The sequence below is a fragment of the Palaemon carinicauda genome, chromosome 35, assembly GCF_036898095.1.
Source record: "Palaemon carinicauda isolate YSFRI2023 chromosome 35, ASM3689809v2, whole genome shotgun sequence".
Taxonomy (NCBI): Eukaryota; Metazoa; Arthropoda; class Malacostraca; order Decapoda; family Palaemonidae; genus Palaemon; species Palaemon carinicauda.
In genome coordinates, this window is record NC_090759.1 from 55,361,380 (window position 1) to 55,385,648 (window position 24,269).

Sequence of the window (24,269 nt, forward strand, 5' to 3'; positions counted from 1 at the left end):
TATTTCATACAGTGAAAAAAAATTCTGTATAAGGAAATTTAGGTCTTCACAAGTTTGATTAATACAGTGCATGTAGCATAAGGTTATCATGATTCTCTCAAGTTTATCAACATTAGAATCCTCCTCCTTATACAGTATGGGTATCAATCTTTGTCTAATATAAATTAACCTTAGTTAACATGTTCTAATGGTATCCATTGCATAATAATTTTTTTTTTCAATTCATAGAAATAAAATATTAAACAAGTCAAAGCAGCCCCTAATCCAGGGTAAATTTTCAAAGGCTTACTGCAGTTCAAGTATAATGAAAAGACCTTGGAAGATCAAATATACAATATATAGTTGGACTTTCCAACCTACATGCAAACATCCTGTATGTTTAAAAGGTTGAAAGCAAATAGTTGCAAAAATTATTCTTTTAATAAGAAGCATAAATGACCAGATTGCATTTGGTTATACAGTATATGCCTCTATGTCAACAGGAAAGTGATATCAGAGCAAGACAATATGTCTGTACTTATAAAATCCTCACTAGTTTAAAGTAATACAGGTAATTTCAAATTTGTTCCTTGAGAAATTGACTCAATTTACATAGTCAAAAATGCTACTAAGAATAGGTGTCAGCATCACAAAATGATGCCTCATCAACACAGTACATAGTCCCGAGTAACGTAATTCAGCCAAAATAAACAAGTACACTATATAGATCTTTGCTTTTCAAATAGTTAATCATCCATTTTTACACAAAATAATTGTGTAAACATCGTTTTCATTTTCATTTAAATAGATGTAAGTAACTTAACTTATGATCATGGCGTCCTTTATTATCCGGAGAAAGAGCAATCTTGTCACCGATACCAAAATTATCAATGAATAACAAAGTTTCTACACTGGTGAATTGAAGACCATAACACTTCTATCCTCTGAAACACTCACTATCTTACTGCTGTCATGGCTGTATCTTGCACACCAAACCTGAAATTTAAACAAAATTAAGTAGCCTCAAACTGAGTGTCTATTGTTGATGGCAATTAACATAAAAGAGAAATACTGTATCAAGAATGTTTTTATTTTATATGTTAAATTGGATTTCAAATGGTTAAGAGAAAATCAAAGAGAAGTTATATCACAATACTCTATTTTATATAGTCATATGATAGACAGGTCTACCATAAATGGAAGGGGATCAAGAAGGTATCTTGGGAAAAGAAGAAGATAAAGAATGAATGAGACAAAAATCAGAGTAAACATTAATTTTATATTCAAGTATAGCAAATTAACAGAAATTCATTAATAAGGCAAATAAAAATAGAATTTTGAAAATTTGAATTGAAATCAAAATGATAAAATTCTGTAAAAAAATTTTCATGAACACAATGGAGACATGGAAAGACAAGAAAGTGTAATGTCTAAAGACAATAAAGGCAGCTCTTACAATGGACAAAACTACCAGGAATAAAACAAATTTGTTAATAGCAGGATTTACAAAATTATCATGAAGAAAAGACCATAAAACTAGAAAAATATTTATAATGTATTTAAAGAAAAAAAAAGTATTTTTGTCAAAACTATAGTAGAGTATGAGGGATGGAGAAAAAATGAACATGGGATATGGTGTTGAGGAAAGGTTGTGCAATGGCAAAAATTAATGTGTTTAACAGACTGCATTGGTAATTTTCTCTTTATAACGAAACGACAGGAGTACCATGCTTGATTAAAGTAAGTTACATCAAACAATTTTGGATTTTATAAAGAATATTTAAATGCAGTTGGAAATTATACACTACCATAAATTGGTTTGGAATATGAAACTTATGCAGCCAGGTGCTGGACTGCCCACGAAAAAAGTGACCAGAAAGAATCAATATACAAGATGATATCACACAAACATTGAAGAAACTATGGGGTACATCAAAACATACAAAAAATTTTGAAATTAACCTTGGATCAATAAAACGCTCTTAATTATTCATCATCTAATTCAAGAAGATACAGGGAGAATAGATTGCCTTGTCTAGAAGAATTAATATATTACAAATAGAGGACTTGTTATTGGTAGTAAGAATAATTTTTCTTTTAAATAAATATCACAATGGAAGGGTGGAAGTAAAAGAAAGGATTGAAAATTACCGACTTTAAAAGAAGCCAAATAGAGGGTGCAGTCTGAAAAGTAGACAGCACCAGGGTGATAATTTATGTGCACTTCAATGCATTAATTATAAACTAAAATGATACTGTATATGCTCAGACATCCAAATTTTAACTATCATAAAGGAATTTAAATAGAAGATAAGTATAAGATGAAAATACTGCAAAGAAATCCTGGAAAAATATGGTTTGGTGGAAGGGTCAACCTTAGAGGAAGGAGAATATTGCTGTTACCTTTATATGTTGTATTAAAATTTATATCAGGAGGACAGTTAAAAGAAAAAAAAATGCAGCTGCCTGGATAGGGGTACTGTAAAGACTTTGCGAACCTCATTAACACAAGTAAAAAAAATTAGCAACTATATTACCTGAATACAAGACCTGATCATCTCCACAAAACACAGCTATGAGCACTTGCAAGGAAATTTATTGTGTAATTGGAGGCAGATATCATTCATACATAAGTAAAACTGATTTAAGTTATTAAGAGGTGGGAAACTAAATTGAAATGGTGAGATAAGGGAGAGAAGCCATCATCTATGAGTAGTAACTGGAGGAGGTAGAATACCTACTGTTAGAAAGACCAAATTTATCGAAGAGAAAGGGATTACAGGATTGCAATTTAGGCACAGGGCACACAAATTGGACAGGAATAGAGAGGACATGTCACCCATCCAGCCCTATGCCATGACTGTCAGACATCTATCTTCTAGAGAGGCAGAAGGACAGGAAAAGAAAGAAAGAGTAAAAAGAATAGTCCATTAACTTACAAATAAAAATAATGTACCTTCTATATAATACTGTACAACAAATCCACAATTCTCTGCACAAGATATAATTCTGCTTTTGTAAGAAGTCCAGTGTATAGTAATACTAATAATGAAAACGTGTATTTATGCAGATATTGCTAGACTCAAATTTTGGGATAAATCTAGGTTACTCAAACCTACTTGTACTCTGGCTTCATGAGAGTCCCAATTGCAGCGTGTGTGGATATTATTATTATTATTATTATTATTATCATTATTATTATCATCATTATTATTATTATTACTAGCTAAGCTACAACCCTAGTTAGAAAAGCAAAATGCTATAAGCCCAAGGGCTCCAACAGGGAAAAATACCCCAGTGGAGAAAGGAAATAAGGAAATATATAAACGATATGAGAAATAATGAACAATTTAAATAAAATATTTTAAAACACAGTAACAACATTAAAACAGATATTTCAAATATAAACTATAAAAAGACTTATATCAGCCTGTTCAACATAAAAACATTTGCTGCTAGTTTGAACTTTTGAAATTCCACCGATTTATCTACCCGATCAGGAATTTCATTCCACAACTTCGCCACAGCTGGAATAAAGCTTCTAGAATACTGTGTAATATTAAGCCTCATAATGGAGAAGGCCTGACTATTAGAATTAACAACATGCCTGGTATTACGAATGGGATGGAACTCTCCGTGAAGATCTGAATGTAAATGATGATCTGAATTATGAAAATTCTTATGCAACATTCATAACGAACTAATTGAACGACATGCCAGGGATTAATATCTAGATTAGGAATAAGAAATTCAATAGACTGTAAGTTCCTGTCCAACAAATTGAGATGAGAATCAGCAGCTGAATACCAAATAGGAAAATAATACTCAAAACAAGGTAGAATGAAAGAATTAAAACACTTCAGAATAAATTGATTGCCAAATACCCTGAAAGACTTTCTCAATAAGCCAATTTCTTTTGCAATTGAAGAAGACACAGATCTAATGTGTTTCTCAAAAGTAAATTTGCTGTTGAGAATCACAACTAAAATTTTAAGACATATAGAGTTAAAGAAACATTACCAATGCTGAGATCCAGATGTTGAGGAGCCACTGTCCTTGACCTACTTACATTCATACTTTAGTTAGGATTCAACTTCATGCCCCACAACTTAACCCATGCACTAATTTTAGATAGATCTCTATTAAGGGATTTAGCAACCCCAGATCTATATTAAGGAGATGGAATTGATGCAAAGAATGTAGCATCATATACATATGCAACAAGCTTGTTTTCTAGGCCAAGAACACTACCCTGAGGAACACCAGATATCACATTCCTATACTCACTATGGTGCCCATCAACAATAGCAACTCTTTGTAATCCATTACTTGAAAAAGTTAATGATAATGCTAAGAAACTACCCACCCACTCCCAACTGATTGCATTTGAAAACAAGGGCCTCATGATTAACACAGTCAAAGGCAGCACTAAAATCAAGTCCAATCATAAAAACTTCCTAACCACAATCAAGGGATTTCTGTACAGCATTGGAAATTGTAAGAAGGGCATCACATGTTCCAAGGCCATTACGAAAGCCAAATTGAAAACTAAGGAACAGATGACTACCTTCAGCAAACCTATTAAGACGTTTTCCCAGAAGACGTTCAAAAACTTTAGATATGGGAGTTATGGAAATTGGGCAGTAATCAACTGGACTTGAGCAACCACAAACACTTTTACATAGAGGAGTAACATTACCAATTCTCCGAACGCTAAAAGCTCCTCTTCTTACCAACGTGCGCAAAATAACAGATAACTTTGGAGATAAGAAATCTGCAGTCTTTATAAAAAAATATCATCAAGGTCCATCAAGAGGGGGCTTTGATTTCAATACATTGAAAAGCTAAACTAGTAAGTTTAGTCTCAGGAAAACAGGAATGAGGAAGATCAAATTTCTAATTACTCTGCTTACTGTCAAACACATCAGCCAAAAGGGTTGCCCTTTCCTTTGGACACTGAGTGACAGAGCCATCTGGTTTAAGTAAAGGAGGAACTGTTGCATCTACACCAAACAGTGCAGATTTATGGGTAGTCCACCACCTATGTTCCTGGGTTGTATCAGAAAGGATTTCCTTTAAGGTTAAATTGTATTCCTTTTCAACTGAAGCATAAACTCTCTGAGCAAAAGCTCTAAGCTGAGTATAGTTATTCAAAGTCAAATCTGATCTGTTACCCTTCCAAAGAGGACAGGCCTCCTGCTTCTCCAAATATGTATGTCTACAATCATCATCGAACCATGATTTGGGATTTTACTGTTATAATATTAATAATAATGATGATGACGACAACAAAACAGCAATAACCAAGTTATAGTAGAACCTAGGTATTCCAACGTCTCTAGCTCAAACAAATAGGTTTTCAACCAAAAAGAGTTGAAAACTCCTGCCAAGCCAAACGCCATCATTTACGCGTTGGCCATCGTTTCGGTTGAACGTAAACGTACACTCTGTACCCTCTGCTACATGTTTCGTGTTACACTATACTATATCGTTGTTTCACATCCTTTTTTATTCATTTTTATACAATAGCACTTAACATGAGTTCAAAGAAGAATAAGAGTTTAAATGGTCAAGTAAAAAGGAAAACAGTGAGAAAAACTATTGAACTGTAAAAGAAAAACATTGCTAGGCACGAAAACGGAATCTGTGTTTCGGATCCTACTCTCGAATACTCTATGGCCAAGTCAATGATATCGACTACTGTATATTAAAGAACAAAAAAATAATAAATGGAGTTAATGTTTCTAAAGAAGTTATTACTTACACAAAACAAAGGCCTAAAATACCTAAGGAAGTGGAAAATGTTACTTATTTTTATAAATGAGAAACATTTTTGAGGTGATAGCATTAGCTAGGCATTAATTTTTGAAAGGTGCTAGAAATCTATGACGATTTAGCATAAATAAACCCTGGTACAGTACAAGTACTATAAATAATTTTGTATCCAAGGCAAGTAGATGATGGTTTGAAAAATTTAAGAACAGAAGTAGAATATACAGTATAATAAGGCATGGAGAGGCAGAGAGTTTAGATAAGGAAGCAATTAAGAAATTTGTTGCCAAGTTTGGTAAACTTAGAAGTACAGGGTGGTTTTAGAAGAGGTAGGGGTTGTATGAATCAGATTTTTACAGTTAGGCAGATATGCAGGAAATATTTAGCAAAGGGTAAGGAGGTGTATGTTGCGTTTATGGATCTGGAGAAAGCGTATGATAGATTTGATAGGGAAGCAATGTGGAATGTGATGAGGTTATATGGAGTTGTTGGAAAGTTGTTGCAAGCAGTGAAAAGTTTGTACAAAGGTAGTAAAGCATGTGTTAGAATAAGAAATGAAGTGAGTGATTGGTTTCCGGTGAGAGTGGGGCTGAGACAGGGATGTGTGATGTCGCCGTGGTTGTTTAACTTGTATGTTGATGGAGTGGCGAGAGAGGTGAATGCTCGAGTGTTTGGACGAGGATTAAAACTGGTAGACGAGAATGACCATGAATGAGAGGTAAATCAGTTGTTGTTTGCGGATGATACTGTACTGGTTGCAGACACAGAAGAGAAGCTTGACCGACTAATGACAGAATTTGGAAGGGTGTGTGAGAGAAGGAAGTTGAGAGTTAATGTGGGTAAGAGTAAGGTTATGAGATTTACGAGAAGGGAAGGTGGTGCAAGGTTGAATGTTATGTTGAATGGAGAGTTACTTGAGGAGGTGGACCAGTTTAAGTACTTGGGGTCTGTTGTTGCAGCAAATGGTGGAGTGGAAGCAGATGTACGTCAGAGAGTGAATGAAGGTTGCAAAGTGTTGGGGCAGTTAAGGGAGTAGTAAAAAATAGAGGGTTGGGCATGAATGTAAAGAGAGTTCTATATGAGAAAGTCATTGTACCAACTGTGATGTATGGATCGGAGTTGTGGGGAATGAAAGTGACGGAGAGACAAATTGAATGTGTTTGAGATGAAGTGTCTAAGGAGTATGGCTGGTGTATCTCGAGTAGATAGGGTTAGGAACGAAGTGGTGAGGGTGAGAACGGGTGTAAGAAATGAGTTAGCAGCTAGAGTGGATATGAATGTGTTGAGGTGGTTTGGCCATGTCGAGAGAATGGAAAATGGCTGTCTGCTAAAGAAGGTGATGAATGCAAGAGTTGATGGGAGAAGTACAAGAGGAAGGCCAAGGTTTGGGTGGATGGATGGAGTGAAGGAAGCTCTGGGTGATAGGAGGATAGATGTGAGAGAGGCAAGAGAGCGTGCTAGAAATAGGAATGAATGGCGAGCGATTGTGACACAGTTCCGGTAGGCCCTACTGCTACCTCCGGTGCCTTAGATGACCGCAGAGGTAGCAGCAGTAGGGGATTCAGCATTATGAAGCTTCATCTGTGGTGGATAACGGGGAGGGTGGGCTGTGGCACCCCAGCAGTACCAGCTGAACTCGGTTGAGTTCCTTGTCAGGCTGGGAGGAACGTAGAGAGTAGAGGTCCCCTTTATGTTTTGTTTCATTTGTTGATGTCGGCTAACCCCCAAAATTGAGGGAAGTGCCTTGGTATATGTATGTATAACCGAAGAAGATTATGCACCTCACAGATATTCAACCAAGACAAATCTGGGTTTTATTTGGAAGAAAATGCCAAAGAAAACCTTTATTACAAAAGAAGAAACAGCATTACCAGGGCACGAGCCAAAGAAAGATATGATTACTCTTCTGTTGTGCAGTAATGCAAGTGGAGATTTTAAGGTTAATCCATTGTTAGTTTATCATGCCGACAACCAATGGGTGTTCAATAAAAAAACAATGTCATTGCTGGTTATATGGTGTGCCAATTCAAAGGCCTAGGTGACCCGGCAATTTTTTTCAAAGGCCTGGATGACACTACAATTTTTTACTAAGTGGGTATATGAAGTTTTTGTACAACTTTTTACTAAGTGGGTATATGAAGTTTTTGTACAACTTTTTACTAAGTGGGTATATGAAGTTTTTGTACAACTTTTTACTAAGTGGGTATATGAAGTTTTTGTACAATATTTTACTAAGTGGCTATATGAAGTTTTTGTACAGTGTGTGAAAACATATTTGCAGGAAAGGGACATACCATTAAAATGACCTCTCTTGTTAGATAAGTCTCCTGCTCACTCTCCAGGCTTGGATGAGCATTTAGTCTATGAGTTTGACTTTATTCGAATTAAATATCTGCCGCCTAAGACAACCCCTTTGCTACAACCAATGGATCAACAGATCATTTCTAAATTTAAGAAAGTACATACCAAAGTCTTGTATCAGAAGTGTTTGAAGTCACTAATGATACTCTGCTAACTTTGATAGAATTTTGGAAAAATCATTTCCATATTCTTAATTGTGTTAACCTTATTGATGCTGCGTGAAACCATGTGACTACCACACGAATTCAGCCTAGAGGAAACTCTAGCCTGAGCGCGTGTATGAGCAAGATTTTGAGGAGTATAGCAATGAAGAAATTATGTATGACATTGTTTCCTTAAGACAAAGCATGGGCTTGGAGGTCGACAATAAAAATGTTGACGAGCTATTGGAAGTTCACAATACCGAGCCTACTACATAAGAGTTGGAGCAACTTCAAAATAAAGGGAAGGAGGATATCGCAAGTTCAGTTATTAAAGAAATTTGTGCATGTGGGGGAACTTCAAGCAAGCTTTTGTTGAAAAAATTCATCCTGATAATGTAATAACCAACAGGACTGTAAACCTTTTAAAGATAACATTGTGTCTCATTACAGTAAAATTCTCCAAAAAGGCAAAAGCAACAATCATTGGTTGTTTTTAATTAAAGAAAAACTTGCCCCAAAGCAACAGAAAAGGGAAAAAAAACCCTAAATCTCAATTACAAGATTTTTTACAGAAGGCAATTCCCCCTCCAGGCAATAACTCCTTCCTTTCTTCCCACACCACCATCCACTTATGTCATCATATCACAACAAAAAAGGTAGGTTTTCTTATGTCAAGAAGACTTTGTTTTTATTTTCATTGAATTTTATGTGTTTTATTGTCATTATTGCTTGTGTAAAATCTACATAACTGCATCACTTTTTTATGCTAATATGTCATGCAACTAGCAAATCAACTGGGGCTTGGAATGGATTAGTAACCTCAACATTACTTGTAATGGGAAATATTGATTTGGTAATTGGTACGCGATCATCTTTTTGAATGAATTATGGTCGAATACAGACATATTACTGCATCAGAATGTTAGAAAATGATATTTTAATTATAAAATAAATTTTTGAATATACTTACCCGGTGAATATATAGCTGCAACTCTGTTGCTCGACAGACAAACTCTACGGAAAAAACTCGCCAGCGATCGCTACACAGGTTGCGGGTGTGCCCAACAGCGCCATCTGTCGACCAGATACCCAGCTCTTATGTAAACAAAGACTCAATTTTCTCCTCGTCCCACTGCGTCTCTATTGGGGAGGAAGGGAGGGTCATTTAATTTATATATTCACCGGGTAAGTATATTCAAAAATTTATTTTATAATTAAAATATCATTTTTAAATATTTAACTTAGCCGGTGAATATATAGCTGATTCACACCCAGGATGGTGGGTAGAGACCAGTAATATATGTTTACATTTTATGAGCTAAGAGTTTTTTATTTCATTTTAGAAGTTATCAAAATAACAAAAACAAAATAAATAGGTACCTGGTAAGGAAGTCGACTTGAACAATTACTCTGCCTTTTAAGTACGTCTTCCTTACGGAGCCTCGCGATCCTCTTAGGATGCTGATCGACCCGTAGGAGCTGAAGTATCAAGGGTTGCAACCCATACAACAGGACCTCATCAAACCCCTAATCTAGGCGCTCTCAAGAAATGACTTTGACCACCCGCCAAATCAACCAGGATGCGAAAGGCTTCTTAGCCTTCCGGACAACCCATAAAAAAACAACATTTCAAGAGACAGATTAAAAGGATAAGGAATTAGGGAATTGTAGTGGTTGAGCCCTCACCCACTACTGCACTCGCTGCTACGAATGGTCCCAGTGTGTAGCAGTTCTCGTAAAGAGACTGGACATCTTTCAAGTAAAATGACGCGAACACTGACTTGCTTCTCCAATAGGTTGCGTCCATTATACTTTGCAGAGATATATTTTGCTTAAAGGCCACGGAAGTTGTTACAGCTCTAACTTCGTGCGTCTTCACCTTAAGCAAAGTTCGGTCTTCCTCACTCAGATGTGAATGAGCTTCTCGTATTAACAATCTGATAAAGTCTGACCAAGCATTCTTTGACATAGGCAAGGATGGTTTCTTAACTGAACACCATAAAGCTTCAGATTGGCCTCGTAAAGGTTTAGTACGCTTTAAATAGAACTTAAGAGCTCTAACAGGGCATAAGACTCTTTCTAGTTCATTGCCTACGATCTCCGATAAGCTGGGAATATCGAAAGATTTAGGCCAAGGCCGAGAAGGCAGCTCATTTTTGGCTAGAAAACCAAGTTGCAGCAAACAAGTGGCTTTTTCCGACGAAAATCTGATGTTCTTGCTGAAGGCATGAATCTCACTGACTCTTTTAGCCGAGGCTAAGCATACCAGGAAAAGAGTCTTAAGAGTGAGATCTTTCAGGGAGGCTGATTGTAACGGCTCCAACCTGTCTGACATGAGGAATCTTAGTACCACGTCTAAATTCCATCCAGGGGTAGCCAAACGACGCTCCTTGGTGGTCTCAAAAGACTTAAGGAGGTCTTGCAGATCTTTATGTTTGGAAAGATCTAAGCCTCTATGCCGGAAGACCGATGCCAACATGCTTCTGTAGCCCTTGATAGTGGGAGCTGAAAGGGATCGTCCTTTTCTCAGGTATAAGAGAAAATCAGCTATTTGAGCTACAGAGGTACTGGTCGAGGATACAGAAACTGACTTGCACCAGTCTCGGAAGACTTCCCACTTCGATTGGTAGACTCTAATGGAAGACGCTCTCCTTGCTCTAGCAATCGCACTGGCTGCTTCCTTCGAAAAGCCTCTAGCTCTCGAGAGTCTTTCGATAGTCTGAAGGCAGTCAGACGAAGAGCGTGGAGGCTTTGGAGTACCTTCTTTACGTGTGGCTGACGTAGAAGGTCTACCCTTAGAGGAAGACTTCTGGGAACGTCTACTAACCATCGAAGTATCTCGGTGAACCATTCTCTCGCGGGCCAGAGGGAAGCAACTAACGTCAACCTTGTCCCTTCGTGAGAGGCGAACTTCTGCAGTACCTTGTTGACAATCTTGAACGGTGGGAATGCGTAGAGATCCAGATGTGACCAATCTAGGAGGAAAGCATCTATATTGCTGCTGGGTCCGGGACTGGAGAGCAATAGATTGGAAGCCTCTTGGTCAGCGAGGTTGCAAAGAGATCTATGGATGGTTTACCCCAAGTGGCCCAAAGTCTCTTGCACACATCCTTGTGGAGGGTCCATTCGGTTGGAATTACTTGGGTCCATTCGGTTGGAATTACTTGCCCTTTCCGACTGAGACAATCTGCTATGACGTTCAAGTCGCCTTGGATGAACCTCGTTACTAGGGAGATGTCTTGACCTTTTGACCAGATGAGCAGGTCCCTTGCGATCTCGTACAACGTCAGTGAGTGGGTACCTCCTTGTTTGGAGATGTACGCCAAGGCCGTGGTGTTGTCCGAGTTAACTTCCACCACTTTGCCTCGAAGGAGAGACTTGAAGCTTTTCAAGGCCAGATGTACTGCCAACAGCTCCTTGCAGTTGATATGCATGCTCCTCTGACTCGAGTTCCACAGTCCTGAGCATTCCCGACCGTCTAGTGTCGCGCCCCAGCCCACGTCCGATGCGTCCGAGAAGAGAACGTGGTTGGGAGTCTGAACAGCCAGGGGAAGACCCTCTCTTAGGTTGATATTGTCCTTCCACCAAGTCAGACAAGACTTTATCTTTTCGGAAACCGGGATCGAGACCGCTTCTAGCGTCTTGTCCTTTTTCCAGTGAAAAGCTAGATGGTATTGAAGAGGACGGAGGTGTAGTCTTCCTAGTGACACAAATTGTTCCACGGATGACAGCGTCCCTACCAGACTCATCCACAGCCTGACTGAGCAGCGTTCCTTCTTCAGCATCTTCTGGATGGATAGCAGGGCTTGATCTATTCTGGGGGCTGATCGTCTTGTTGTTCAGCAACGTCCTCATCAGAGGGTTCCTCATCCGAAAACTGATGAGGAAACGGCAACGGAGTGGGCAACGTCTGGCTCGCTGAGTCCGGTCGCACTGGTGCATGCGTGACGGAGCCGGACGCAACATCATGGAACTGCTGCACAGTCTGTGAACTGTCAACAACCATGGGTGCGCGAGGAAGCACAGCGTCAACCCGAGACTGTCTAGACCGTCTGGGTTGTGCAGTCAACACCCTACCGGGTTGCTGAGGTTGACACACTGCGTCAAAACAAGTCACCTCTGCTGGTTGTTGAACGTCCTGAACGTCAACAACCACCTCCGAGCGTCGCTTAACGTCAACGTGCGGCTGGCAACCCACACTGGGTCGCATCGGTGGAGGAACCACCTCAACTGGCAGACGCGAGAAGGTTACCTCAGCGTCAACAGGGCGCACAACCGACCGGAGGAAGGTTGTTGGCCAGAAGGTTCGGCAGCTACCTTCTCCGCATTAAAGTCCTCTATCAAGGACGCAAGCTTGGACTGCATGTCTTGCAGCAAAGACCATTTAGGGTCTACGGGAGCAGGTGCGGCAACAGACGGGGTTAGCGACTGAGGCGGTACCGCTTTCCATCCCTGAAAGCCTTGTTTATGCATGACATAATTGTACAGCAAAACTTCAAAGGCTCGAAAACAGCTGTGAAGTTGACCTGTAAAAAACTTGGAGCGTCTCCTGGCCAGGCGCCAGGGAGAGTCTACGAGATTTGAGAAGTCTATCTGGGCAGAGGCATGAACTCCCAAGCCGAGAACTTCTCTTGTGTCATATCAGACTCTCGCTCTATAAGCCAGTTTAAAAGAAGGGAAAGCAAAGGCTGTATCCCACAAACTACTCCTGGTGATAAACCAGTCGCCTAGCTAACGTAAAGCTCTCTAGGAGAGCGAGACAGCACTAGCTTAAAAACAACGGCTTCGAAGTAGCTAGGCCTAGTGTAAGCTCTGACGTTTAGGCGAACGAGGAGCAGCAGTTACAAAAAGATCCGGACAAAGATCCTTAAAAAAAAATCATCATGATTTAATTAAAGTCCATAGGGGGCTAAGCAGCTTTAGGCTCCTCCCATCTGACAGAGTCCTCAAGGGAATATCAGTAGGAGGGGGAACAGCAACTTCCTCATCTACAGGAACCTTGTCCGATAAAAGCTGAGTCTCAAGCAAGGGAGAGACCTACCGTGGTGGCAATGCTTTACAAGCAGAGTCCACACTCACTGGTGCATTAGTAGCGGACCAGAATGCAACGTCATGTAACTGCTTGACAGTCTGTGAACTGTCAACAACTGAACTGTCAACCCCAACAGGTGCGTGAGGACGCACAGCGTCCACTCGAGACTGCTTTGACTGCCTAGGCTGAGCAGTCAAAACAACTCTAGAATGCGGAGGTTGACGCACAGCGTCAAAACAAGTCAACTCCGATTGTTAGCGAACGTCTTGAACGTCAACAGGAGCATCAGCAAGTGGCCTAACGTCCAAATGCGGCTGAAAATCCACACAAGACCGCATCGAGTGTGGTTCTAAACAACCTGACTGACGTGACTTAGCTACGCTAACGTCAACAGGAAGCACAAAGGAACGTTAGGTTGGCTGAAAGCCAGGATATCGATGAGATAAACGGCTAGACTCAACGGACTACAGTGAACCCTCGCTACTTCGCGGTTCGACAATCGCGGATTCACCACTTCGCGGGGTTTTCCCATAACCCATATATATATACATATCGCGGATTTTCTGGAAAATTCGAAAATACCGCGAAATCTGAAGATAACCAAATACGATATTTTGTTACCTGTAATTCCATTAATACTGTAATTAGTAATATCTGCTCTTACTGATTGTTCATTGCATTACATATGATATATAATTCAGCACAGAAAGAAATAAAACACGAAAAGAGAATGTGATCATACGATAATTCAGTACGTAGTAAAATTAAATCGAACATGAAACGCAAATCAGATGCAGTCATACCATATTAGAATGGTGTGTACTGTAATGGATGTGCTTCTTTTCCATGAATCTTTTGTATGTATACGTACGTAGTACAGTACTGCATCCAATAATATTCTTTGTTGCAAAAATCACATTTCGAATAAGTACTGTAAGCGTACGAGAGAGAGAGAGAGAGAGAGAGAAGAGAGAGAAAGAGAGAGAGAGAGAGAGAGAGAGAGAGGCGTAAAATAGCGTACGTACGTAAATTTTTATTATTATTGTTATTATTATTATTATTGTTGTTGTTGTTAATAAAATTATTATTGTTATTATTATTAATCATTATTATTATTATTATTACTGTACAGTATTATTATCATTATTTATTATTATTACGGTATTGTACTTAATCTACGTACGTTCAGTATGCGCGGGGCATCTTCTATGAGTAACCAACGCATCATAGTACTGTAAGACGGGTTGTGATTGGTTCAAGCGCTGATAGATGACGAATCAAAACTCAAGTTTTGTTATCTAGCCTGTGATTGGTGTTTTGCCCGCATCTTCTACCCGCAGCATCAAAGTTCTCGCGGGGCTGCATCGTTCACTTTCTCTTTCCGCGTATTGCTGAGTAGACGTTCTTAACTTTGTGAAGTTTAATCTGTGCTGTGTGCGACTGTTTTAAGTTGAACTTTTTGTTGAACTTTCTGTTACAATGGCTCCCAAGCGTTCTGCTTCTAGTAAGGCTGGTAGTGAGCCTAAACGCCACCGAAGAATGATGACGATAGCTGAGAAGGTTACGCTTCTCGACATGTTAAAAGATGGTAGAAGTTACGCGGCCGCCGGCCGCCATTTTGGCATCAACAAATCCACCGTTCGCTACATCAAGAAGGACGAGGCGAACATTAGAAAGACTGCTGCAATCACCTTTAGCAGATCAGCGAAGCGAGTCGTTACAACGCGTAATAAAACGATCGTACGCATGGAAGGTGCTTTAGCTGTGTGGATTGCCGACTGCCGGAAGAAGAACATAGCGTTGGATACGAACACCATCCAAACAAAGGCTTTGAGCTTGTATGAGAATTTTGCTGCAAAGGAACCTAAAGAGGACGACGGCAACCATGCTGAAGATGATGATGATGCAGATGATCCTCAACCAGGGACATCCACTGATTCCCAGCCTCAGAAACGTTTTTCCGCAAGCAAAGGATGGTTCGCGAAGTTTCAGAAACGCTTCGCCCTGAAAAGCGTTTCCCTGCATGGGGAGTCTGCTTCCGCTGACACTGCCGCTGCTGAAACTTACGTGAACCAGACTTTCAAGAACATTATCGCTGAAGGTGGATACAAGCCGGAACAAGTCTTTAATATGGATGAAACCGGCTTGTTTTGGAAGAGAATGCCGTCGCGAACTTTCCTGTTCAAAGAGGAAGCCAAAGCCTCTGGCTTTAAGGCATTCAAGGATCGCGTTACCCTCGTGATGTGTGGCAATGCTGCTGGATTTTTGTTAAAGCCGGGGCTTATTTATAAGTCGAAAAATCCTCGCGCTTTGAAAAACAAAAATAAGAATCTCCTTCCCGTGTACTGGATGCATAATCAAAAAGCATGGATTACGAAGATGCTGACCTCCAACTGGTTCCACCAGTGTTTCATCCCGCAAGTCCATGAATATCTCTTAGAGAAGGGCTTGCCATTCAAGATCCTTCTCCTTATGGATAACGCTGGTGGACACGCAACTGACCTGTCGCGTGAGGGCGTTCAGGTTGAGTTCCTGCCACCCAACACCACGTCATTAATTCAACCAATGGACCAGGGGGTTATCAGGGCGTTCAAGGCCCTCTACACGAAGAATACCTTGGCGGACCTCGTTGCGTGTGTGGATGCTGCCCAAGATGACGAGGATGAAGACTTCAACTTGAAGGCGTACTGGCGGCAGTACACCATAGCCACGTGCCTGCAGAATATTCAAAAGGCACTTCAAGAGATGAAACCTGCAACCGTAAATGCGAGCTGGAAGAAGCTGTGGCCCGATATTGTTTACGACGACAAGGGATTTACTCCGTCGGAAATCCAACACTCTGCAATACGGAAATCTGTGCAGTTGGCTGCCATAATTGGGGGTGACGGGTTTGGCGACATGACGACTGAAGACGTCGACGAGTTGTTGGACTGCCATTCCCAGCCCCTAACTGACGCAGACCTCGAAGACCTGACGAAATCGGCAAGTGAGGAAGAGAGTGAGGGTACCCAGGAAGAGACCCAAGAAAATGTCGAAGAAACGGGCTTAACATTAGAACGGCTCGCCAAGTTCTGCAACCATATGAAGGAGGCGAAAGAAATGTTGCAAGAGTGGGACGAGGATATGGTTCGCTCGATGCAATTCTGCAACAAGGTTGATGACATCACGACTCCCTACAGGATGCTCTTGGATCGAAAAAAGAAGCAGCGGCAACAACTTCCGATCACAATGTTTTTTCAGCCTCGCAAAAAAGAGCCAGTTCCTCCTGCTAGTACGCCTTCGGAAGAAATTGAAGAAGTTGAAGAGGTGTCCCAGGAAAAGACACCTCCGTCTGAAGAGACGTAAAATACTATCATTGACTGCACAGTAGAACACATCATCAGCTTCATCATCATCATTTCTACTGTGCAGCAAATTCATCGCCATCATCATTCAAGTTTTTCTTGAACTTCTTTCGTGGTGAGTACAGTAACAATCTTTATTTTTTACTTTAACCTGTTTTATAGTTTAGTAATGTACGTACTGTATGCATTAAGTTAAAGGGAAGGTTTTAAAAGTCTACATGTTGTAACCTATCATATTTTTTTTGTTTAAAATTTACATTTACGTACGTAAAACAATCTCTCTCTCTCTCTCTCTCTCTCTCTCTCTCTCTCTCTCTCTCTCTCTCTCTCTCTCTCTCTCTCTCTCTCTCTCTCTCTCTCTCTCAAATTGTTTTCCTGCTTTGCTACGTACAAGTACTGTATAATTTATATTTGTAAGGTAACATATTTTGTAAATGCTTTTACTGTAAATACTGTATGTACTGTATCATTATTTATCACTATCATCATGCGTGTTAAATGCCTTGTTTGTTCTGAGCGTGGTTGTTTACTGAGCGTACACGCCGTCGTTTCAGGCGGCGTCATAAAGAAAAAGATTTCATTTGGAAGTCCTAAGAAAAATACGTAAACTAAAACATTGGTAATAAAAAAATCAACATACAGTACTGTATAATCAATATAATCGATGCAAAAACTAACCATACGTACATATATGTGTACACTAAATGAGTTTGTTTCTTCATTATGATCAGAGATGAACGTAAACAAAACATTGGTTGCCATTTTTTATCGTGCTTTTTAGGTGTTTAGGAAACACATGATATAAAATCGCCTTTAATATTTGTGCCTGTTTTAGTTTAGGGTGCTGTAGTACATGCATTAAGTGTTCTGTACATTAAAGGGTGGTTTGTTAACAGTACTACGTACAAGGGAAGGTTTTAAAAGTCCGAATATACATGTTAAATAAATAGGTAAATATGCTGTCACTACTTCGCGGATTTTCACCTATCGCGCCCGCGTCTGGAACCTATCTACCGCGATAAACGAGGGTTCACTGTAATCGGCAGAATAGTCTTCCATAAGGGAGGCAAGCATATTCTGCATGTCTTGCCATAGAACCCATTAAGGATCAACGGAAATGGTTGTGGTAAGAGACGAGGGTAACGTCTGTGACCGCAACACTTTGCCAACAAAAAAGACTCTCGGAGTCTGTGTTACGCTTTTGTTAGGCGGCGAGCAGTTATCCGATGACTGCATAGGGTCAGAGCTGTCCTAATGGCTGTAACCAGGACGCTGGACCTGTCCTGAAAGGACTGACTTTCGCTTAAGGGCTTCGAAACCTTGTGACAGGTTTCTTATGCGAAAAGCCTTCGGATGACGAGGAGAAAAAACGTCTCTCTCGTCTTATGGTAGGGGAGATCTTGGTAAGATACACCCGATACCATAGAGGGAAACGTCTGTTCGTTGATCAAGGCCTCTCGAACCCATAAGTCGTTCGACATTACTTCTCCCCTGGGCTTGGGAGCTTGCAAGAGGTCCCGGACTAGGTGAACGACAGGCACGAACAGACGAACCCTCGGACGCAACACTGTAACACTTTGCGCATATCACTTTATCACTTCGATTTTCTGTTTTGCACTTATTTCACTGAAATCGAAACTTTTACTGATTTCTACCTGAAACACGCAATTCTACCCTTCATTAAAAGGTAGTAATTGCGAAATCAGTCGTATAATGCAAGCTCATTAATACCAGCAAAAAACAGAAAACATATTTTAAGATAAAAATATTCAGTGGCTGGGAAAGAGACTAAACACTAGTTCATATAAACTACGTTTTCAATCTCTCACCGCACATAGCCTGGGGACGAGAATAAAAAACTAAAAACGTTTTATCCTTCCTCCCCGTACAGAGACTAGGGACGAGAGTAACTCGAGAACAACGTTACCCGCTTGAACGGAACGTTTTCTCTCCTCTCTCTCCCTCCGTCTCTATCTCTCTCTCTCTTTCTCTCTTGATTTCGCACCTAAGAGAAGAGCCCAATTATATTTCGTCAAAAAAACATGTTATTTGACTAAAGGAAAAAACTGAAAGGTTTTTCAAATAAAAAGTTCCTTTAAAATAGAATTTAAAACATTTAAGCTAAGAAAGAATGAACAAAACGTCAGAATCGATTTACTCTTACTGCAAAGTGAAACCGTGATACACTCTCTCTCTATCGTAACCATAGAGCGCATGTTGAACGTCCTGAACGTCAACAACTGCGTAGCATAAATAAACTAAACGTTAGTTCATCTTTGAAAACAGTACGAAGACTATCAAAGAAATTCTTTCATAAAATATTACATTTAAAAAATTTTAAATCCTTAGCTCTTTAAAAGCTATTTACGATATAAAGGGCTCAACGTTGATTAACTTCGGTTTCCAAGTTAGGACCGCCTACTCTCAGGAAAGGTCGCATATAAACAAAACATTAAAATTTATTTTTATATGTTTATAATAAATGGAAAGTTAATCGAAGAGGCCTAATAAAGGCGGAGAGATATAAAATATATAGAGGAAAATCTATAAATAATTTATAACGTGATAAGATAATTACTAAAAGCCTAAACACACTTCCGTCTAAGGGAAGGGTCGGCCATTTAAAAGTGAAAGAAAGTCCATACTCTCTTTGTCACCATAATTAAATCTATCCAAAACGAGTTCAAGATTTAAGATGAAGATAAAACACCTGCATTGCGAAAGCTCAAAACCAGAATACAGTATAGTACTTCATCAATATGATGTGAAAAACTCCAGTTTAGCAACAGCGAGTAAAGTACGTCTTGTCGACACGTCGACAGAGAGAAAATTGAGTCTTTGTTTACATAAGAGCTGGGTATCTGGTCGACAGATGGCGCTGTTGGGCACACCCGCAACCTGTGTAGCGATCGCTGGCGAGTTTTTTCCGTAGAGTTTGTCTGTCGAGCAACAGAGTTGCAGCTATATATTCACCGGCTAAGTTAAATATTTAAAATTAAGATAAACAATATGTAATAATAGTGATGATAATAATAATGCTGAAAAACATATGGAACAATTATTTACAAAACATCTGACAACCAAATAATACTACAATTACAGAAAAAATATGAAAATGAAGCATATTAGAAGGTAATCCTTTATCATACAAACCTGGTCCAAATGATCCTTAAATGTATGCACACAGTTGCGTTGAGCAAAGTCCCAAACTTTGACCGTATGGTCCGAAGACGAAGACACGAAATGCTGTTGATCTGGTGCGAAATCAGCACTCAGTACCCAAGATCCGTGACCAGACAGTGTACAAGCTAGATGACTAGAGTTTCTAATGGGGAAAAAATCAGAAGTTATATGATACATTCATCATCATATTATATCTCTTACGATATACTATGCAGAGCTGACAACTTCTTCAGCTGGGATTACTGCCAATTTTTGGGCATTATACAATCGAGTACATAACAATCTGTCATAAAAGTTCTTTGTAGCTTCCATTCTTTTTTATAGAATACAACTATTTCATCTAATTTTTATCAGTTCCCTTTGATTTCCTCCCATTTAATGTAGCCTCCCACCTATTTTCCCCTTTTACCCCTGATTTTTTTTCCAGGTGTCTTCTCAACATAAGCATGTAACTCAGAATTCAAGTTGGATTCCTTTACAAAGTTATAATATCAACATGAGTGCCAATCAGAATAGTAATCTCAGCATCCTCAGTTTTAAGCTACAGGTATACAAATTCTTCTTCAACTTCCTCTCCCATGTCAAGAATAAGGTCAGATTTCCTTACGAGCATTTGAATTACACTGTAGACTTTCAACATTACTATTGGAAAATACTTATTCCAATCTTTAAATCCAAGTCTGCTAGCTAAATACTGATAGATAATGAAGGATTGTTCAAAATGCTATGTACAAATATATCTACTTAAGATGTAATTCAAAAGGTTTTCTATATTTTACTTGGTTGCAAAACCCCCAGAAATATTGAAAGGGCAATTCAACACAAAAAAAAATTGCAATGAGTTGAACTTATATGATGTACAACATATTCCCATCAATTCTATACTATTTTATCCCACAATAATCTGAAGTAAAAGAAATGGACAAATTTACTTACACATCATACATCTTCATATGACCATCATCTGCAGCACTCAATAAAAGTTGAGAGTCGGGTGAAAAAGTGATGGAACGAATTGTCATAGCATGACCTTCGATAGTGTGGACAAGCTTTCCACTCTCAACATCAAAAATGTTTATGAAACCATCAATAGCTCCACTTGCTACATACTTTCCATCCTTACTCTAAAAGAAATGAAAATAAGAAAATCTTGAGTCAACTGAAAAGCTAATTTTCTCCAATCACAACGCATGCATTGTATATCAACTTATATCCAGTTCTCAATATAAAATGATTATGGATAAACTCTTGCTCTGAAACAAAGTAAAAGTAAAATGATGTGGTAGTGATACAATTCTGATAATAAAATTCAATATTTTCATGGTCCAAACCATACACAACTTGGACCTTAGAGGACATGGCAAATATGTTTTATACAAAATGCACTTGGTAATAATCAAATAAATATTACTTTCATTGATAATTCATTGACACCTACGGAACCTTCATTTCAACTAATAGCCACCTAATTAAGGATTTAGCTGCACATTTAAAAAGGTATTTACCACATCAATTACCATCATTATATGTACTGCATATTTCCACATATAAGGCAACCTCTAGATAAGGTGATGTCGAAAACTTGAGCAAATCTTAAAATATGTAGGTCATATTTGCTGTAAAAGACAATTGTTGAATTACAACATCTGTGTATAGGCTACCTTTTGCAGCAACAGATATCTTACCAAATATTGTTTATACAATGATAATATTACTAATGTTGTTTTAATTATTGTAATCTTAGAAATTCCCAGCAAATGAAATAAAGTTGATTTTATATCTTTTTTCTTAAACAAACTATCTAAAACAAAAACTATTGTATGGTTTACATTTCATTGCCAATCATAAGGACTGCATTTATACATCCAAGGGATAACTAATAATACTTACAGCTTTTAGTAAAATTGATGTCATTGCAACTATTTTACTTATTGTATCCTTAGAAAGTTGAAATAAATTAAATAAAGGTAACTTTATATCATGTTTTTCATAAAAATGCCGCCTAAAAAGGAAACCATTGTTTTGTGTGTTTCATCACCAATCATTACAAACAAATGAAAGCATTCACACATTCAAGTAATAACTAATGACATTAATAGCTTTTAGTAAAGGTGATGTTATAACAAATATTTAACTAACTGTACCCTTAGAAATTCCTACAAACATTGCATGCAGGAAAATTATTTTGTTTGCATTTTGTCAACAATAAAAAACTACTGCTAATTACATTATGATAATTTATGATATTTATATGGTCATATGATTGTTCTAAACTATTACAAATGATAATTGTACAATCCATTCCCGACATATTTTTCCTAACTTCAGTTCTAAGTTACTTGAATATTATGCTAACTTGAATGGTATTACTACTGTCACTATCATATCATAGAAATTACTAAAATGTTAGAGAAAGATAAAGGTTACTGAGAATGCAACCATAACTTGATGTTTACATTTTCGTAGCTGAACTCGCATACAGTTGATTTCATTGTGGATGTGGAATTTTTCCTCAAATAAGCTATTTATCATAAACATACATTATGCCAATATTATGCAAAGTAAATATGGTTTGGTTACCTTTTTATCAGTTATCATACCAAGACCCAGGCTACCCTACCAATAAACATCACCTGGAATTTAAAGTGTCTCTCAGATCAGTTGAAGACGACGATCCCAACTTTTAGGGGTGAGTTTTAGGATTCAAGGGTCGTCTTATGCGTGGAAATATACAGCAGCTATTTGAAAATTACTGACTCGCATTTCTAGACCCTCATACACTTTTACCTTCAAGAGTTACTCTTAAGTGAGAGAGGAAAATTAATGAAAGGTATAGATTTAAGGAGTGTCAGCTGGGTAGGAAGACACCAAAGGATATAAACAAAAAATAAAAGAAAACTACAGAAAATAAATGCATCAGAAAACTTTTTAAAAGTAAATTGTATTTTATCTAAATATATACCAATGAGTGCTTCAATGGGTGTATGATTTCAGCAAACTGGAAACTCAGCTCTTAAAATTTATACCGAGGTATAGGTAGTTACTGGCAGGTAGCAGGGGAAACCCTGCCCACTACCAGCTCACTAAGTAGCCTAACTGACATTCACCATTTACTTGAGGGATGGATGAGGCGGGAAGTGTGACTTTAAAGGACTCAGGTTTGTATTGTTAAGAAAAATACAAATTAGTTTTAAAAATATATGATTGGTTGCTACAGGAATACAAACCTTCATCCTGTAACAGGAAACTTATCCTTAAGTTGGAGAAAGCCTGTGAAACCAAACTGGCTGGTTTAAAATCCCACAATGTTAAGACACTCAGACCTTAGGAGGAGCAAGACTGTTGAATCCAATCCACTTCTTTATGACCTAAAAGTCAGGTGATATGCTAAATTTCTTTCATTAGGCAACAGTCACGGATGAACCTATACCCTTATGGCATATGTCTGAAATGTGGTGTTGCCCATCCTCTCCCTCATCAGGAGGATATGGGAACACATTTCAATCTTAACACAAATAAAATATTTACCTGGTACGGTACCTTACCTGCATCAAGGTCAGTTCTAGCGGCATAACAGTTTGGCCGCAGCACCCTAAGGAAAGGGGAAAGAAAAAAGAGGAATTAAAGCCAGACAATCTTACTCTCATCTTAGACTGATTTTGCAACCTTTATCTTAGATGAGATGCTTCTTGTCCTGTGAAGGAGCTAGTATGTTGCACACCCTAATGAGCAGCTACCACAGGTCCTAGAGAAAAGGTGTCAAACAACTTGTGAGTGCATTCCAATACACAGTGGGCTGTGAATATAGTCTGAAGTTTCCAGACTCCTACCTTCCATTCTTGGACCACTGATAGGTCCTTCCTGAAGGCTAACATTACACCCGCTCCTCTGACTGTGAGTTTGTGCCTGTGCAGGGTCTTCTGGCTCCTCTGCTGTCTGAGTTTGCAATCTATCTATCAATTTGCAAAGACAGAAACAGATGGTGTTTTTGGAAATCTTCATAAGCTTGCCAGTGCTAAGAATCTCTCTGTAGCCGTGGTCTAAAGGATTGAGTCAGTTTCAGGTAGCGTTTAGTGCCTTAACCAGTCAAATAAGTAAATCATCTGGCTCGTCCGTTGCAACCCTAAGAGAGGGCAGGGAGAAATATTCAAACCTAGGATCGTTTACAGGCAGGTTTAGAGTTTTTGCAATAAACTCATGAACGAAAGACATTTCTCCACCACTCAAAATGACCATCTGGATATGATAATCTGTGAAGCTAGCCTACCAGTTTCCTTGAAGCCAGGACAAATTAGAAGACCATCTTGAGTGTCAAATCCTTGTCAGATACCTGCTTAGAAGGTTCGTAACGGGCTCTCTTCAGAAACCTAAGGGCTCTGGTGAAGTTCTACATAGGTGCCTTGAGTTCTCTTGAAGGGCAGGACTTCTCAAAGCCCCTCATGAGCATCAATAATT

General features: G+C 38.8%; 1 protein-coding gene across 1 annotated transcript in view; it reads right to left on the reverse strand.

Moving 5' to 3' along the window:
• Positions 1-405: 405 nt before the first annotated feature.
• The window catches only part of LOC137627749 (superkiller complex protein 8), a 51,250-nt gene continuing 27,386 nt past the window's right edge, over positions 406-24,269 (reverse strand). The window contains exons 5-7 of the mRNA XM_068359023.1: positions 20,751-20,938; positions 19,785-19,956; positions 406-975 (exon numbers count right to left, since the gene is read on the reverse strand). Coding sequence (XP_068215124.1) covers positions 886-975; positions 19,785-19,956; positions 20,751-20,938 — 450 coding nt within the window. The 3' untranslated portion in view covers positions 406-885. The remainder of the gene's footprint in view (positions 976-19,784; positions 19,957-20,750; positions 20,939-24,269) is intronic.